This window comes from Euprymna scolopes, chromosome 27 (genome assembly GCF_053919585.1).
Source record: "Euprymna scolopes isolate OS-2025 chromosome 27, ASM5391958v1, whole genome shotgun sequence".
In the NCBI taxonomy this organism is placed as follows: Eukaryota; Metazoa; Mollusca; class Cephalopoda; order Sepiida; family Sepiolidae; genus Euprymna; species Euprymna scolopes.
Genome location: NC_136508.1, coordinates 96,599,109 through 96,618,480, shown reverse-complemented (window position 1 = coordinate 96,618,480; position 19,372 = coordinate 96,599,109). Strand labels below are relative to the sequence as shown.

The 19,372-nt window shown below is 34.5% G+C and overlaps 1 protein-coding gene across 1 annotated transcript in view; it reads right to left on the bottom strand.

Moving 5' to 3' along the window:
• Window positions 1–19,372, bottom strand: part of LOC145249030 (mitochondrial import receptor subunit TOM40 homolog 1-like) — a 44,923-nt gene that overhangs the window by 4,388 nt on the left and 21,163 nt on the right. Inside the window, exons 3-6 of the mRNA XM_080110888.1 lie at window positions 15,009–15,110; window positions 10,854–10,959; window positions 7,454–7,585; window positions 1,139–1,324 (exon numbers count right to left, since the gene is read on the bottom strand). Coding sequence (XP_079967014.1) covers window positions 1,139–1,324; window positions 7,454–7,585; window positions 10,854–10,959; window positions 15,009–15,110 — 526 coding nt within the window. The remainder of the gene's footprint in view (window positions 1–1,138; window positions 1,325–7,453; window positions 7,586–10,853; window positions 10,960–15,008; window positions 15,111–19,372) is intronic.

Genomic DNA, 19,372 nt, shown 5'->3' with positions numbered 1-19,372 from the left:
AAATCAGGGAGTGAGTGGTGTACCGATTTCAGTGTGGAGTTTGAGGCAAACCGACTGGCAAGCAGATTAGCCTTGTCAGTTGCCGTGCAAGCAACCTCATGATTGTTTGATAGTGGGGGAATAGTTGACTGTCCATTATTTACTACGCTGTTGTAGATTTTCCAAAAATCCCGGGTTCCTAATTTCTGTGCTTCGATGCGTTTTCTGGTGGTTTCAGAGTAATCTGTCTTAGCTGTGTCTATCACTCTCTTACAATTATTTCTAGCTTCTATAAACTTCTGTTTATTTGAGCTGGACTTATGTCGGTTGAATCTGCGGAACGCATGCTGCCTTTGACAAATGGCAGCTGCACAAGCAGAAGTAAACCATTGGGGAGAGTGGGGCCTGTTATAGAATTTCCGTGCAGGAACATGTGCTTCAATAGCAGTTTTGAACCATTCAGTGGTCTCATTTGCACACTGTTCCACTGGAAGAGTAAAGATATTTTGCCATGGGGCATCTCTGATGAGCTCCCTGATGGCTTCCCGGTCAGCCTTTTTGTAATACCTCGTTGTTTTGAATAGTGGATCTTCAGTTTTAGGGCGAGAATTTAGGCTGATTTCTACCATTATCACAGCGTGATCAGCATTCCCGAGTGGGCTGTGGGCATTTGTTGTACAGTCATTGGGAACCGTTATCAGAAAGAGATCTAGAAGTGAGGCATGTTGATCTTGCTGTTCTGGGAAACGTGTCGGAAATGTAACCAACTGAGATAGGGAATGGGATATAGAGAAGCTATGTGTTGCGCTACCAGCTACGTCTGTGTGATTAGAGAATCCTAGCCAGTTACTGTGGTGGACATTGAAGTCACCAAATACATGTATTTGTGCGCTAGTATCGAGGGAGAGTGCTATATCTATGCTGTCTGAAACTTTGTTTATTAGGGTACAGTCTTGGTTTAAAAACTTAGGTAGAAAACTTATCTGGTCTTTGATAACATTTATTTGTTATGTATTTGTTTTTGGACAATATTTTCATACCTTTGTAGATTGTAATACAAACCTGCTAAAAATAAATAGGTGGTGATGGGGGTAAATAAAAAGAGGGGAAAAAAGAGATAAATGAAGAAAGTAAGGAAAAAAAACCAAAAAAAACTTACCTCTAAACGTCATACCAGCATTTGGTATTTCATATTGATAACCTGCCGTAGTTACACTTTCTTGAAGACGAACATTCGTTTCCAGTTCGATACCGACTTCCAGATTTTCTGCAATTTCTTGGTGGTAACATAAATGAAGTCCACCAGCCGCTAAACTACAATTTGCTGATAACTGCCATTTGTCACCTTTCAAACACAAATTTAAATAAAATATACATGGAGTTAAAATTTCATAAAGATAATTTTTTTTTAAACTTTACAAGAGAAAAGACTTTTTGCTTTTATTGTAAAATAGTGTTTATGGACATATTGTGCTGTCATCGTCAAAATGTTATTCAACATCTTGCCTTGACAGCTAATTAACTCACAAAAGAATAAAATGGATGCATTCCATTTTAGGAAAATAACAATTTATTCATCTCTCAGTAAAACAGGTAAAAATCTCAAAAAACATGAAGAAACAAGTAGACATTAAAGAAGAGAAAAAGTGTGATACTATGATCGACCTGCGACCATTAAGGGAGGAGTGGGAAAACAAAGTAGGAAATAGAAATTTGTTCTTAACATAGACAAAGAGAGGTAAGGGTAGATTTAAATTCGGTGTGATGAATGATCGGGTGACCAAACGACCGATAAGGAGGGAACAAGGGGCCAGTATGCATTTGGAAGGGGGGGGGTACTGTGAGCCAGAGGAACAATAGGGATAAAAACGCTGGACAACGACAATCTGCGAGTTTTTTTTGAAAGGCGTGAGTTTGGACTTTACACCAGTTGGAGTTTGTACATGGTTAAAGACGGATTGTGGCTTGCAGCAGATGGGGAGATAAACTTATGGCAACGGACACACCCAGCCTCGACACAATGTAGAGATGTTGGTCTGAGGGCGTATAGGGTTCATATAATTAATTGATTGGAGTCTGAGTTTTTGGGTTTTGCTTTATTTTTATACTAATGGACCTGTGTCTCTATCGATGGTTGCCAGTGTGAAAAAGCTGACAATGACATGACTAGAACAAGAACGATGAAAGATTGAAAACAAAGCTATGACACACAACGTTTGGGGTCAACAGCTTGTCGGTGGGGTCACGAGGTGTCACAAAGAGACAAAAAAGAAAAGAAAAAGGGAAAACTAATTCAACAAATAAGGCTGGAATGGTAGAAAGAAAATGGTGACAAGGAATTAGCATGCTAATAAGAATTAGCATGCTAAGAAGAATTAGCATGCTAAGAAGAATTAGCATGCTAATAAGAAAATCATAGCAAATCAAGCTATGCATGAAAATTACAAATGAAGATATCGTCAAAGAAGGGGCTAGACAAGTAGATGAAATTTAAACAATGAAGAAATTAAAATATCAAAGTTGTGTAGCGGAAAAAAGAAGCGAGCACCTGTATTATAGAGCAAGACGAGGAGGAAAAATTAAACATTCCACTGAGCAGAACCATGTCTCGAAGCAATCACATTACCGAGAAATAGATAAAAATTGTAATGAGAGGACAAAAACGAAGGTTTAACACATGAAAGATAAAAGGAATGGAAAAAGAAATATCAATAGGAAAGAAATAACGTTGCTACAAGATGAGAATCCATGTAAACATGAGACACGGTGAAGAGTGAATTTGTCCCTTATAAAAAAAGTACCATTACAAAACATGACAGGCATTAGTTTCTGTACAAAGATATAACTGTCCCCAGGCTTTTCAAATCCTTCGGAAAAGCTTAAGGATTAGTATCTTATGGGGGCGTCAGGAGATTTGAATATCAACAAAGAGGCGTATCTATTAATCTATTGTCTGGTTGATGGCTGTGAGACACAGGGGACTCAGAGGGTGGCTGATCAGAGGAAGCTGGAAAATTTTGACAAAAACTGCTTTTCACATTTTGCATTGTCAGTAGATCAACCAGCAGATTTTCGGGTTATATAATGCCGATTCTGGTTATTTTGGTAAACGATTTAATGCTCCAAGTTCTTTATATTCTTCATTTGGTTTGGTTGTTTTGTAGAGAAATATTGTTGCTTATTTTTTTCATGAAGTTTTGTAAAGGGAAAGGAAAAAACAATATCAATGTTTGGTGCATTTTAGGTCAGGAAACCAGTATCTTCAGACAACCTGATCTGGTAGCACCATATTATTCAATCATGTGCCCAGAGAGAGAATTGATTTGTGATGTGATCCTCCTTACCTCGGTGGCGTAAGCATATCAGTAGACAACTGAGGACTTGTTGCACAGTTATCGACGAGGATTTGGCTGAGCTTTCAGATCCACACAAACTTTGAAATCAATTTGGTTTTACTATTACTTTTCCGTTTCATATTTTCGTGCATATTTTTCTCGATATGTGATGAAACTTCTTATTAGTGTCGGGACGAAGCCAAAGCGATTCTTTTAATTATCGTGTTTTTTTTTTAAACCAAAATCTTCCGTTGCACGTAATAATGATGAAATAATATTTATTTTAAAGCTAAAATCTATAGATTCTTTTTTTTTTTATTACATTTTCACCCCAAACAAAACACATTGCCACTTTGGTGTAGGGGGCTACTATCAGGGACATAAGCTACTGGGCTACTATGTAGGGAGTTGGGCAGCAAGATGTTGGTTCACGTTGCACTTGAACTTCTGCACGTCAGTACAGTTGGGGAAGCAGTGACCTGGAATGGAATTCCAAAGTCTAGCGGTTCTGGGGAAGAAACTACCGGAGTAGAAAGATCTTTTACATCTAGGGATCTCTACAGTGTGGGGGTGGGATTTCACAGCTTGTCGGGTCTGTCGAGGGTGTTCACATCGTGGGGGCACAAGTACTTGCAGTTCGTCAGAGCATTCACCATTAAAATAACTTGTAGAACAGGCAGAGGGATGCAACAGTTTAGGGTCTATCAGATTTGCGACTCTCTTTTGAACCCCGTCAAGGAGCGAGAGACTAGTAGCCGATGCACCAGCCCAAATATGACAGCAATACTCCATACATAGGCGAATGGTTGCCTTATAGAGGTATAGGATACTTTCAGGTGTTAGTAGTTTTCTAGCATGGTAGAGAGAGCCCACCTTCCTTGCAGCGGCCCTGGCAATGCCCTCGATGTAATTATTCCAACTCATGTTTCCTGTGAACATTAGGCCAAGGAGCTTGAAAGACATACTCTCAGATAAAGAGTCGTTGGCCATTGCTATAGGTGGTAGAGAAGGTTTCTTGTAATTATTGAATGAAACCAGTTTAGTCTTGGCAGCATTGAACGTGACCATCCATTTTTGTCCCCATTCCACTACTGATTGGAGGTCATCCTCTAATGTTTCTGCCATTTCTTTAGATATATGTTCATTTGTTTTCCTGTCGTGCCTGCTATAGAGTGTGGTGTCATCAGCATATATACCCATCACAGAGGCAATTTTGTCGGGGAGGTCATTTATGAATATAAGGACCAGTAGAGGTCCAAGGATAGATCCCTGGGGCATTCCCGCATTTATATCATATTGTTTAGATGTACGACCGTCGAGGACAACCTGGATTTTTCTCTTATCTAAGAAGGATTTAATTATGTTAAGTATTTTACCAGTGATACCGTATGATCTAATCTTCCTCATGTCATACCCTGTCAAAAGCCTTAGATATATCTAGAGCTACCGCTCTGCCCTCTCCCGCTTTGTCCAGTGAATGGTATATGCGTTCAGAGATTACAGTGAGGATGTCTGCTGTGGAACGGGCTTGTCTAAATCCATATTGTTGGTCGGTCAGAAGTTTAGCATCTGTAAGATGATGGACTAGAGCATGGTTAATTAAGGTCTCAAATATTTTGGCAAAAAGTGGGAGGAGGCTAATAGGGTGATAATTTAATGGGTCAGTTCTTTCGCCAGAATTCTTGAATACTCGTACCACAGAAGAGGTTTTCCAACAGCCTGGAAAGCAAGATTCATTAAGGCATTTGTTGTAGAGATCGATAGATCATCCCCCAGAAGTGTATTTTGACGTTTAGGAAAATATCTGCACATTTAACATATGTTTTTACGAAAATCAGGGGAAATAACAATCTTATAGTTAAATGATTAGAGATTTATAAAGAATCGGTAATTGTATCGGAATCAGGAATTTAGCACGGAATCGGGAAAAATATTGGAATCGTCCCATCACTACTTATACATTTTAGATTGTATCCCAGGGCTCGATCCTCGGCCCTTTATTATTCCTGATATTCATAAATTAACTCCGATAAAATTGTCTCTGAAATGGATATATTTGCCGACGACACCATGCTCTATAACAGACACTAGGGGAAAACGAATGACCACGTATCTAAAGCAATAGAAGAAACTCGAGAGAAAGGCCTCCTGGAGTGGAATGGGAACAAAAACGGAAGGTCACATTCAATGCATCAAAGACCAAGCTCCTTTCCTTTAATAATTACAAGAAACCTTTTCAATCACTAATAACCATGTCTAATGATACATTACCTGAAAGTATGTCATTCAAATTCATCGGCTTACTGTTTACAGGGAACACGAGTTGGAACAGATATATTGAGAGCATTGCCATGATTACTGCAAAGAAGGTTGGCTCTCTCTAATGTGCTAGAAAGGAGGATGCCCTTTTCTCTTCCCTGCAACCTCTCTCCCACAGAAGAGACGTTGCGAACCTGTCTTTGTTTTATCGTTCTTTCCATGGCAGGTGCTCGTCTGAGCTCCAATCCCTCTTCCCCCCCCCCCTCGCCAATCTTTCATGAGAAACACCCGTCTGGCTGAAACTACTGTCAATAATTTCCCCCACTCTTTATCTGTGCCTAAATCCAAACGTAGATTCCATGAGCAAAGCTTCTTACTTAGAACTGCAAGCCAGTGGAGCTCTGTGCCGCTTGCCTGTTTCCCACCTGACTACAACTTGGACGTCTTCAAGTCCAACATAAACAAACTCCTGACAAACCGTCCCCTTAACTAAGACACTATCAAAACCCCCAATACTAATGATTACTACAATACTATCTCATTGATTACTGTACACGCAATAACCCTTATCCCTGAGTGGCCTTCGGGCCTTGATAAGTGGTGAACCCCACGTAAAAAAAAAAAAAAAAGAAAAAAGTTGCTTATTTGAAGCATTTATCTAGTGTGTATACAAAGGAAATGTAAATTTATAGATGGCAATGCAATGCAGAGGTGTAATGCATTGCCACAATACATATTTAATTATTAAAAAAATACTGAATAAAAATTTACATGTCTGACAAAGGTATATTTCCTGAAATAACACAACACTGATCTTCCACCTGATCAAGCAAGAACTGAAGCGTCTCGATACACTAAGTCGAGGTCTAGATGTTACTACCCCGCCATCTTTTTGGATCCTGATTGGTGTCTCCCCAGAGTCATGAATGAGGACAAAGCTTTCTACTCTAATAGTTTCTTTCCTTGAACAGCTAAGCTTTGAAATTCCCTTCCTGCAACCTGCTTCCTTAACTGTACTGATATGCAGAAGTTTAAATGTAACATAAATCATCATCTTCAGGGTTCTACAGATAAACTTATCTTTAGTTGACCTTCGACAACTAAATATTTTCGTTTACTAGTCAAATAGAAAAGTTACTAGCTAAACCCACATGATTTTTAGAATATGACATCTTAGTTCTATAAGTCTGTTTTTTTTTTGTTTTTTTAAATAAGTGTAATTCTAAATATACAACAAATTTTATGTTGATACTTGAAGGTATAAACATTCTAATTTCTTCAGATATTTTTTAAACAGCCTTTGATAAAAGAAAAAAAGAAGAAAGAAAAAGAGTATATTTTTCTATTAAACTTTTGTTTAAATAATTTAACTTTGTTTTATAAAAAAAAAAAAAAAAAAGGTGGAAAAGATATTTTTTCATTCAGTAGTGAGCTTTGGAAGATTGTCAGTGAAAAAAAAAAAAAAAAAAAAAAAAAAACACAATCACCAAATTTAAGCATTTCATTATTTCTAGTCGTCCCTTTGAAAAAAAATCACTCGCAAATGCGACTGTTTCACTCGCAATGTAGAGCCCTGATCTTGTAAATCTTTCCTAGGCATGGTCCCAGATAGTAGCCTCTTATGTCCAAGTGGTGATGTGCCTTGTTAGGGGTGAACACAAGTAAAAAAAAAAAAAAATAAATAAATTTAAAAAAAAAAAAACGAAAGTAAATGTTCAAATTCAGAACAAGTATATCTTCGGAAAAACAAAAATGTCAGACAGACTTTTATTGGTAATGTGGGAATAAACTTAAATGATTAAGTCTGAAAGCAAAAGGGGCTTCCAACGACGGGTGTAAATAGCATTAGATAAAAAAACAAAAAAAAACTAAGTTCTTACCCATGTATTTCCCTGCCAAAGACAACATAGCCATTTCAGAGCCAGGCAAGGTTGAGCCATATTGGTATAAAAGTTCAGCCCCAAGCATCAAAGATGGAGTCACTTTTTGTAAATACTGTGCAACAGCTATTCCTGAAAGAAAATTTATTTTGTTTTTTAATCTTTGGAAAATTGACAAATAGAGTTTTAAATGATTTGATGTGTGTGTGTGTGTGTGTGTGTATATATATATATTTCATAATGTTTTTAGGGATACAAAATTTAAATATTGCAATTAGGAAAGGAAGACTTATGATTCATGATTAAAAGTAAATTATATATATATATATATATATATATATATATATATATATATATATATTCCTTTAATCTTCTCTCCAGAAAGGAGGAAAAAATAAAAAAATAAGTTTCAAAAGAAACTGGTCAAGTGGGTCAAAAACGGTATACTTCCGACGAACGTAGCTAGTGAGATAAGACCCTCTGGATCTATCCGCCCAAGGTTATATGGTCTCCCTAAAACCCATAAGGCCCATTCTCTCCATGGTAGGGTCATCGCAACACAAGGTCTCAAAATGGATCTTTGACATTTTACAACCTGTTTTACAACATTATAGTAAATATTTTCTTAAAGATTTTATTTTGCTGATTTTATTAAAAAGTCTAAAATTGTTAATAGATTTATGTGCTCTTATGACATTAGCAATCTTTTTATTTGTGTCCCTGTTTTGAAAACTATAGATATCTGTGCAGATTTTTTTTATATCGGGGCTGGATATCACCTCCTCTTATTCCTGAAAACATCTTTATTGAACTTATGAAATTTGCCACGATATATCTGTGGAATTTAGTTTCAACAATATTATGTACCGGCAAAAAGATGGCATTGCCATGGGGTCAGTACTTGGACCAACCATATCTAATTTGGACCCTAACACATCGTGCCCTTACGATTTGTTCCAAGTTAAAATTAGATGAGGAATTGGAAACAATTACAGATACTTTATCCAAAAACAGGTACCCACTAGAAATAATTAGGTCAGTTATTCAAAAGAAATTGGGTGAATTCTCTTGAATTAAAGAGAATATAGTAGCCAAATGTCCAATTTATCTTCGTTTGCCTTGGTTGAGTACAGTAAGTGAGAAATTTGCCAAACAAATAAGTCCAGTTACCATCTTCTTGAAAAGATGTTCTATAATAGTAACGTTATTTACAATTTTGAATGTGGTTGCAGTGCCAACTACTTGAGTCGAACAACATCAAGATTAGATGGAAGAATCCAACAACATGTACCCAGTAAAATTAGGAATGGAACCTACCGGGCAACAGACGTTGTTACTAACACATACGGGTCTTCAATTACTGATAATTTATTTAAAATCTCGTCTTGTGCAGCGAACTATAGCACGGACTCTTTTTCTATTCCTAGTCGTGCTCATTCCCTATATCACCTTAAGATCTTGGAAACTATTCACATTCGACTTAGAAAACCTTCCCTTTGCAAACAAAGGGAATGCCTCCTAGGTTTGAACGTGATTAATCTCTAGAGTATTCGACCATAACGCTGTTTTATTTTAATCGGTTTCCCACTTTTTTTTTTTTCTCTCCTCGTAAATTGAATAAAATGCAATTTTAATTGCTTTTTCATTCTTTGTTTTAAAAATTCCCTCGATACAGCTTTGAGAAGCGAGAGTCGAAACCAGTCAGTTGGCTCCCTATTTCTATTTCTTTCCTCTCCTGTTCCCCCTTCCCCCCCCCTTTTTGGGGAGAAGATTAAAAGGAATATATATATATTTATATATATACAAATTTACTTTTAATCATGAATCATAAAAGTCTTCCCTTCCTAATTGCAATATATATATATATATATATACACACACACACACACCAAAGGTATAAGTTTGGGTGGACACAACATTATCCATCTTAGGTGTGCGGGCGACACTGTATTAATAGCAGAATCCGAAGAGACCCTCCAACACATGGTGGATACTGTGGTGGAAGCAAGTGAATATAAAGGACTTGCTTTAAACAACTCAAAAACACCAAAGCTCCAACATGCAAGCCACAATGTCGCAATACAATATAATCAAATATCTGGAATACTGGATCACGTCTGATGGAAGGTGCACAACTGAAATACAAAGTCGCATAGCTGCAGCCAAAGTCACTTTCAAGAGATTGTCATCAATCATGAATAACAGAAACATTAAAATGAGAACACCAAATTCAGAATACTCTGAACGCATGTATGGTCTGTTCTATTATATGGTTGTGAATGCACAAACATGAGGAAAAGACTACAGAAACCTGAAACTTGGTTCCTGAGGAGAATATCTGGGCAGAAGAGAAAACAACAAGGATGTATTAGAAATAGCAAACACAGAAAGGTTCCTAATAAAAACAGTACGAAAAATAGAAACAAATGAGATTCATGAGCCATGTCTATCGAAAAAGCGGAACAGAGCAGATCAGCTTAATAGAAAAGATTATGGGTAGAAGAAGCAGAGGACGACAGCAAGAAACATATGTTGACAGTCTGAATACCTGGGCAACATAAAAGATGATGAGCAACAATGAATTCATGAATGCCTCAAGAGAGATAGATGGAGAGCCATAGCTGTCAATGTCTGTGCCAGGTAGGACACTACTTGATCAGATATATATATATTATTGCATGCATAAACAGTATACATACATGTCCATGGGTTTGCCTTTTCAAGAGGTATCAAAAGGAGCTAACAAGGAAGATGACAGGAGTCTTTGTGATAATCATCTTGTTAGCTCCTTACATCAAGTGGCTTCCTGCCTTATCTCAAGCAATTTCCATGAAAAAAAAAAAAAAAAAAAATGGTTGGATGAACACAAGGCAAGAAAATACCAGCGAGCATGCACTATTTATCACCTGTCTACAACCCAACAAAGATGTACACTTTGGTAGCAGTACTTCATCCCAGTTTATTTCGTTAAATATAATATGGACAATTTTTGTTAACATTTCTTTATACAGATATAGCCGGTTTCAGGTGAGAAACAGGTAACAAATCTGTTTTTCCAACTGAGACTCCCTTGATTCCTTTGTGTAGGCGCACAGGAGTATAAGATATCAACAGATTCAGTTGTAAAATGCAAACTCAAGGCCAAGATTACCAAAGACTTTGGTGGTCTATGCCAGGAAACAGTGACGAAGGTTTGTGGCTTGCTTTGAAGTTGTTATTCCAAAGACAGATTCATCAAGTGAAATCAACAAAAAAAGTTACGAAACCAAACTTAAAATCCATGTCTGACGAAGAAATCTCAAGAAGTGAAATGGTTAAGTTTTTTCTTAGATAATCATCTTGCAAACAAATATTTATTAAAAAGAAAATATTTAACAGTAAAAAAATAAAGTTATTGTACCTGATTCGTTAATTATATCTATATTGCCGAGTGTACAAGAAGCTGTGTAGTTATCTCCTCTGTAATCCGAGGCAAATTGCGTCGCAAGCCATTTATTATTTTGGATCTGAAAGAAGAAAATAAAAGAATAAGAGTAAAAAAAAAAGAAAAGAAAAAGAAAAAAGGAAAAGAAAAAGAAAAAGAAAAAGAAAAAGGAAAAGAAAAAGAAAAAGAAAAAGGAAAAGGAAAAGAAAAAGGAAAAGAAAAAGGAAAAGAAAAAGGAAAAGAAAAAGGAAAAGAAAAAGGAAAAGAAAAAGAAAAGAAAAAGAAAAAGGAAAAGAAAAAGGAAAAGAAAAAGAAAAGAAAAAGAAAAAGAAAAGAAAAAGAAAAAGAAAAGAAAAGAAAAAGAAAAAAGAAAAGAAAAAGAAAAAAGAAAAGAAAAAGAAAAAAGAAAAGAAAAAAGAAAAGAAAAAGAAAGAAAAAAAGGAAAAAAAGAAAAAAAAGAAAAGAAAAAGAAAAAGGAAAAGAAAAAGAAAAAGAAAAGAAAAAGAAAAAATAGATGAAAAGAAAAGAAAAAGAAAGAAAAAAGAAAAAAAGAAAAATAGATGAAAAGAAAAAGAAAGAAAAAAGAAAAGAAAAAGAAAGAAAAAAAGAAAAAATAGATGAAAAGAGAAAGAAAAAAAAAATGAAAAGAAAAAGAAAAAATAGATGAAAAGAAAAAGAAAAAATAGATGAAAAGAAAAAGAAAAAATAGATGAAAAGAAAAAGAAAAAATAGATGAAAAGAAAAAGAAAGAAAAAAGAAAAGAAAAAGAAAAAATTGATGAAAAGAAAAAGAAAGAAAAAAGAAAAGAAAAAAGAAAAAAGAAAAGAAAAAGAAAGAAAAAAAGAAAAAATAGATGAAAAGAAAAGAAAAAATAGATGAAAAGAAAAGAAAAAGAAAGAAAAAAGAAAGAAAAAAGAAAGAAAAAAGAAAGAAAAAAGAAAAGAAAAAGGAAGAAAAAAGAAAAGAAAAAGAAAGAAAAAAGAAAAGAAAAAGAAAGAAAAAAGAAAAGAAAAAGAAAGAAAAAAAAGAAAAGAAAAAGAAAGAAAAAAAAGAAAAGAAAAAGAAAGAAAAAAAGAAAAAATAGATGAAAAGAAAAAGAAAAAATAGATGAAAAGAAAAAGAAAAAATAGATGAAAAGAAAAAGAAAAAATAGATGAAAAGAAAAAGAAAAAATAGATGAAAAGAAAAAGAAAAAATAGATGAAAAGAAAAGAAAAAGAAAGAAAAAAGAAAGAAAAAAGAAAAGAAAAAGAAAGAAAAAAGAAAAGAAAAAGAAAGAAAAAAAGAAAAAATAGATGAAAAGAAAAAGAAAAAATAGATGAAAAGAAAAGAAAAAATGAAACCGGAACAAAAAGAGGGAAAAAAGTGGGGGAACAAAATAAAGAAACAGTGAGGGGAAAAGGACAAAAATAAAAGAAATGGGGGAGTGGTTAGATAGGAAACAGGCAGGTGTAAAAAGAAAGCAAAGAAAAATATTTTTTCTTTAATGGAAATCGAATCATGTGCTCTTTTCTAGAGCAACAATTTTATCATTCCCCTCTGTACAAACATGTATACATACGTAGAAACAAACATGTATATATATTTATTTAGGCAGCATTTTCTCTCTTAAGCATATTTCATTAAATAAAATAGATGTTTTTTGTCTATTAATTCTATTTTTGATTCTTTCTAACTTCCGAATAACGGTTTTCTTTTTTGTTGTAGACCATCTACTAGTTGGCCAGTTTTGTACAATTCCCAAGAGCGATAGCAGCCTTGTATCATGTCTGAAAGTTACATAATGTTCAACATGTGAGATCGGAAATGTGCCGCTATACAACTTATGCTCTCTACTGATCTAAGTTATGACAACAGGACCATTGCCAGCATCCTCAAAATACATTGCTAGCTTGCCACAAATAATAGGGACGTGCCTTGCGTGATGAAAACGAAGTTTTCGGCCAAGGTTATGGTCTTTGATGTGGTTTCAAGTGAGGGTCACATCATGCTAACTCATACCTTCGAAGTCTGCTTGAAGGTCAACACCAAAGTGTACCTGAATGTGTTGATGAGTGTGGTGATCCCCTGGTGCAATCAGGTGGCCGCTGGCAGAAGGAGTGCTACAACGTTGTACCCTTCTCTCACTGCCCTCTGCTCCTCCTCCCCCAACCTGAACCTGCCGGACTACTTCATTTGGTCATACGTCAAGAACATCACCAACATGACCTCCCACAATACTGAAGCCAGCCTGATCGCTGCCATCCACCGAACTGCTGTTGGCACTTGCAGAAAAGGCATGCTCCTAGTTTCAGACTCATATTGAGGCGGTAATTGAGGCTAAAGGCGGCTAAATTGAATAAATGTCAGCTCTACTACATAATCAAGTTACCTGAATTAATTTTTTCAATATACGTCTTCTTTAGGGCGACACTTATCATTCCACGTAATGTACGTAATGTGTATTTATATGCACGTATGTACGTTCCTACTTACTTCTTATTTTATTGTATTTATTTATTTAATTAGTTATTTTATCTATTATATTTATTTTTATTTATTTTAATTATTTGTTTATCAATTTATTCCAGTCTCCTTCCATTTCAATAGGAGCATGTCGTAACACGTATGTAAGATGCAACCATTAAACTGTAAATTTGACACGCGAGACGCTATCTGTTAACCAAAACAGTAACCACAACATTATTAAATGTCCATTTTTTTTTATTGATTTGAACAGTTCATTTACTTACAGTCCAGATAATATGTACCTCACATCAGTGAGAGGGGCCGGTACACATAAAAAGCTGGAGAAAGGTTGGCCCTGAAACAGTGCATATTCTCTTCTGATGACCTGACATTATTTTAATGTATTATACTCCACAATTAAAAACAGCCTACAACTAATTTAAAAATGGAATAACTACAAAAAAGGTGATAAAACAATCTATATTTCTATCCTGAATAACTGAAAGTTGAAGTGATATATTTCACATTTGAAAACAGTCGTTAGAATAAAACTTCAGTAACAGACAAATCGAACATTGTTTCTTCCTTTCCATTTTAAATTCATATATTGCCTGATTTTTTATCCTTTTACCAACATTATATATACAAGCACCCATGTTTGCCCAGCTAAGCAAACTTGAGTCCCTGTACCAGAAAAATATCCAGTAAATAAAACGTGTTTAGTAAAATCGTTATTTTTTTGCATTTCCATACACCAAACATAGATATTTATATATCACTAAAACATCCGCTGGGTCATAAGCTTTATTTCGAACCGCCTGCCTGCCTGTCTCACTCACACACACACAGTAAATCGAACTTACTAAGGGAGATAATAATTTCCGGTGAATACCGGAAAAGTATCCAGTAAATAAAATGTTGTTTAGTGAATCGTTATTTTTTTGTATTTCCATACACCAAACATGGATATAAATATCAGTAAAACATCCGCTGGGTCATAAGCTTCATTTCGGTACCTAACTTGCCTGGATGGATTGCCTGTAGCCTGAGACAAACCGCGTCTCACACACACACAGTACAAAAATTTATAATATATATATATATATAAGTGACTATCTGTCTGAGGAATAGTCTGTACACATCCTCCATCAATTTTTTTTGGACAACAGACTTGAAACTCGATATATAGGGATAAAAAAAGCATAGGAAAAAAATTGAAACTTGGCAAGCATAAGTAGACTGAATGTGTTATTTCTATGCATGCACAATTATATATCAATATCTTTAACGTTACTTTTTTTAAAGTTTTTGTATAAGCATGGATATCAGACGGTAACAATTAAAGTTGCAGAGCTACAGGTTTAGGTTTCAATTCTAGCTGATGGCACCTTAGTCATTTTGCTTTACTTTTAAAATCATTACTATATATTGAGTACAATATAATAATCAATAGAGAATTGGCTCTATAATAAGAAATCTACATAAAAACATATTTAAGCATATTCTATGACTGGGCAACACCAGATAGCCTGCTTGTGTATATATATAATTTCCTATATTTAAAAAAAAAAAAAAAAAATTTTTTTTTGTATTTGAAAAAACGGATTATAAATCCTGATGAGGAAAAATAAAATTTAACTGTTTTAAATTTTAAAACAAGTGCAAACTTAAAAATGTTCATTACCTGTGCAACAAATTTTGTTCGTAATCTTTCTGTAAATTGATGAATGATGTTTGCATTCATGTTACCGGAAACGTCTGTATCACCAATCAATACGGGATAGGCCTACAAAAATAAAAAATAAAATTTACTAAAATGTTAAAAGTGAAAAAATATTAATGTATTGGTAAAAGAGTTATCTGCCCCTATATATATATATATATATATATATATATATATATATATATATATATAAAATTTTAAAAAAGGAAGCACAAGATAAGTGGATAGTCCTTAATCCTTAATTTTTTCTTTTGCCTCCTGTTCCCCTTACCTCACCCTTTTTTTAACCAAGTAAGATCTGTGACTTACTTGTAGTTTCATTAAATACTTTTATATGCAAAATCCGATCCTGCATTTTGCTAATTCCTGCCCTCTGATGAGAAGGAGAGTATTTCTTCGAAACTCCGCGGATTAAGGACTATCCACTTATCTTGTGCTTCCTTTTTTAACTCTTTTTCAAGATGTCTTTTAAACATGTTTTATTAATCATTTGTTCATACTATAAGCTCTATTTCCTTTTCGGTTTTATTGAGCTTTTACATCTGGCTGAGTTTATTTTACTTGTAAATATTAACTCTTTAATATTTATAATATATTTTAAGTTTACCATTTTGATTACCTTGGTAAACTTATTGTAATTTTTATTTTTATATATATATCTTCACACACACAAAAGAAAAAAAAAGTGATCCAGACTTAAAGAGTAAAATTGATTAATAAGATTGAAAATGAATATTTTTTATGACACAAAGCAATTTTTGATTAAACTATTACATAGATAATGGATATGAATGAGAACTCCGATGAGGAGAAAGTATATTTGGATGACAAGGCTATTGAGGTCGTCGATGAGTTTTGGGTGGTTGCTCAGAATTCCATCTATACTAAAACAAAATACAAAAAAAACTTTATATTGTATCCGAGATGAAAATTAAGGTATTTTTTAACGATGCGATTCCGATACCTCCCAAAATACACAATTCTTACGATTAACGATTCCGATTAATTCTATGTATCCGAGATGAAATTTAAAAAAAAAAAATCACATAACAAAAAAATTTGATTAATCCATATTATTTGTTCTACTGTTCTGATCGTGATCTACAGGGTGGTCAAAAAGTCAGGTAACATTTTAAAGAAAAACGATATTAGCAATACACGTATATTTAAGTACCATACATTGAAATATAGAATGAAACAAACATGAAATATGTTTATTTTGTTAATTGTCGTCCATTTCTCTCTATCAATCGCTGGAAGCGATTAACCACTGATTGTGTAACACGTGTAATCATGTCAGCTGATATCCGCGCAATCTCCTCTTCAATAAATAACTTTAAAGACGCTATTGTATCAGGCTTCTTGCCATAAACGCTATCCTTTACATAGCCCCAAAGCCAGAAATCAGGAGGGGTAAGATCATATTGTTTTTTTCTACCTTTAACATGTTACCTGACTTTTTGACCACCCTGTATATTTAATTTTCTTGGTTAAATGTTTCATTCAGTGTAACCTCCGACCTTCTTCAGGTGTATCTTGTTGAACTCCGGACTGTTTCTGTCAAACTCGGGAATTTGGGTGCAATTTCGAACCACACCCTTTATTTACTTCACAGGGGTATAATGCTCTCGCTCTGCCAACCATGACTGGATAAAGGTCTCACGTAACTCGCAATTGTATTTTTTGTTGTCACCCACACTGAGAATTTGAACCTTCAGAAGAAGGTAACTTTCACAATTGATTTTTCCAAATAATCTAACCACTGCGCCACAGGTTCTTGATACACCTGATCATGGTCAGAGGTTTCATTGACCGAAATGTGAAAATAACACTCAAGATGAAAACAGTAGTCCGATAAATTCAAATAATACAAATAACCAATCCTCATCTCAAAAATTAAGAAACGTAAATTGATTAAATATTTTTTTTTATAAAGAAAATCATTTTAAAATGATTTCACATAGTTAATTGGGAATTGTAGACATTACCAATCTGATCTTGCAAGTTTTAATTATTGTTGTGTTATCTCGTTTCTTAAAGATGGCGATGTGAGACAGCCCCTCTTTGCTTACATATATTTAATTTTCTTGGTTAAAAATAAACCTACTTGATCAATTTTATTTTTTTTTTGAAATACAACTTTTTCATTCTCTCACATACACCATACAAATATTTTGTTATTTTTTAATATAGGGAGAAGTTTTTTTTTTTTTTACATAGGCGTCACCACTTATCAAGGCCGATAGGCCACTCAAGGATAAGGGTTAAAGAGTGTAGAGTAGTCAAAAGGACAATATTCTGGACAAGAACCAAGTTTTGCCACCTTAGTGATACCATTTAAGCACAAAATGAAGCAGGTGAATACAAGAGTTAGGAATGAATGAAGTAAGTTCAGCAAACGTCTGCCATTACTAACCAGAAATGAGTTACCATTGCCGACCAAGGAAATCATCAAGCATGTGTACACAGTGTGATTGTATTTGGAAGTGAAACATGGCTAGTGAGGGTTGAAGACATGCATTGCATGAAGAGAAATGATATGATAGGTGTGTAATGAGTTCTAAAGACAGATTTAGTTGTGATAGTCTCAAAGGAAAATTAAATCTGGACAGTATAGGGAGATGCGTGCGAGAAGGAAACTTTGATAGTATGGCTATGTTGAAAGAATGGAGTACAGTGCTTGGGACAGTTAAAGTAGTTAAGGTCCAGTTCACAGGGAAAGGCCAAGGAAGAAAGGTAATCTCCAAAAATACCGTTAGGGCTTACAACATGGCCGCCAGAAGAGTCACGTGATCCGGTAGGTGTATTAGAATTTTAGGCGGAATTTTTGACACCCCCAACAAAAAACTGCGAATAAAATATATAAAACTCGTAATTTCTGTTTTTAAAGTGGGTTGTCAATTTTCTTTATGAAATATACTTCCAAAATAAACTATTACAGTCGTTTAAAACATAATAGAAGTATTATTTTTTAAAAACAATGTTTACAAAATGTCTATGCACGTTCGTAGAAATTTTGTAAACATTGTTTTTAAAAAATAAAAGATAATACTTCTATTATGTTTTAAACGACTGTAATAGTTTATTTTGGAAGTATATTTCATAAAGAAAATTAACAACCCACTTTAAAAACAGAAATTACGAGTTTTATATATTTTATTCGCAGTTTTTTGTTGGGGGTGTCAAAAATTCTGCCTAAAATTCTGATACACCTACCGGATCACGTGACTCTTCTGGCGGCCATGTTGTAAGCCCTAACGGTATTTTTGGAGATTACCGGAAGAAATTGAAAGAAGTGATAAAAATAAAATAATGATAACATTAAAATAACTTAGTAACTGACAACAGGAAAAGTCACTTTTATTTATCTCCACTTTTGTCATGAAAGGGACATAACTCTTGTAGCGACAAGACCAGACGTAATAAGACGGTGCAAGCTGACTGGACCAGTAGAGGGATCAAGAAACCCAAAGATGACACAAGAAACCCGGAGGCTACACAGAACAACAAGAGATAATTGGATCAAGAAACAAAGAGCCCCACCATGGGACACAACATGCAAAGACAATCATTAGGCCACCTAGTGACGGCACTCATTCGAAAGCCCCCTGTCATGGTTATATAACCATTTATGACAACCTGAAATGCCCATTTTGGGATGGTATTGTCACTGTAAACGCACCCCAAGGTCGTTTTGTTTCACTGGATTGACCTGACTGATTACACCTGTGTAACCTTTTACCAAAAATGACCTTTCAAACATAATAGTTTTAACTTTTAGTTCTGGCAATTTCAAGTTTGTAGCTTTTTCACGCAGGTGCCTACGAGGTTTATAATTTTTTTTTCAAATGACTTTTTGGTACATTTGAGAATTATTTTATTGTTCTCACAGATGTATACTTTTATCAAAAATGATTTTTCAGTACCCACAGCCTAAATATCCAACAACAGAAATGGCAAAACCATCACCAAACAGTCAATTAGTACAGATATCAAATTAAACAACTACTTCATTTTTTTTCAAATTAGAATGATACGATAGATGTGTAATGAGGTTTAGTTCAGGTGACCTCAAAAGAACATGAAATCTGGACAGTATAGGGAAATGCGTGTAGAACAGGAGACTTTGATGGTCTGGTCACATTGATAGAATGTATGAGAGTGCTTGGGTTAGTAGATAAAAATCAAGAGAAGTTAGGGTTTGGTGAATATTAACCTTATTCAAGATCATATGTCCTAATCACAAAAGTTAGGGTTTGGTGAATATTAACCTTATTCAAGATCATATGTCCTAATCACAAAAGTTAGGGTTTGGTGAATATTAA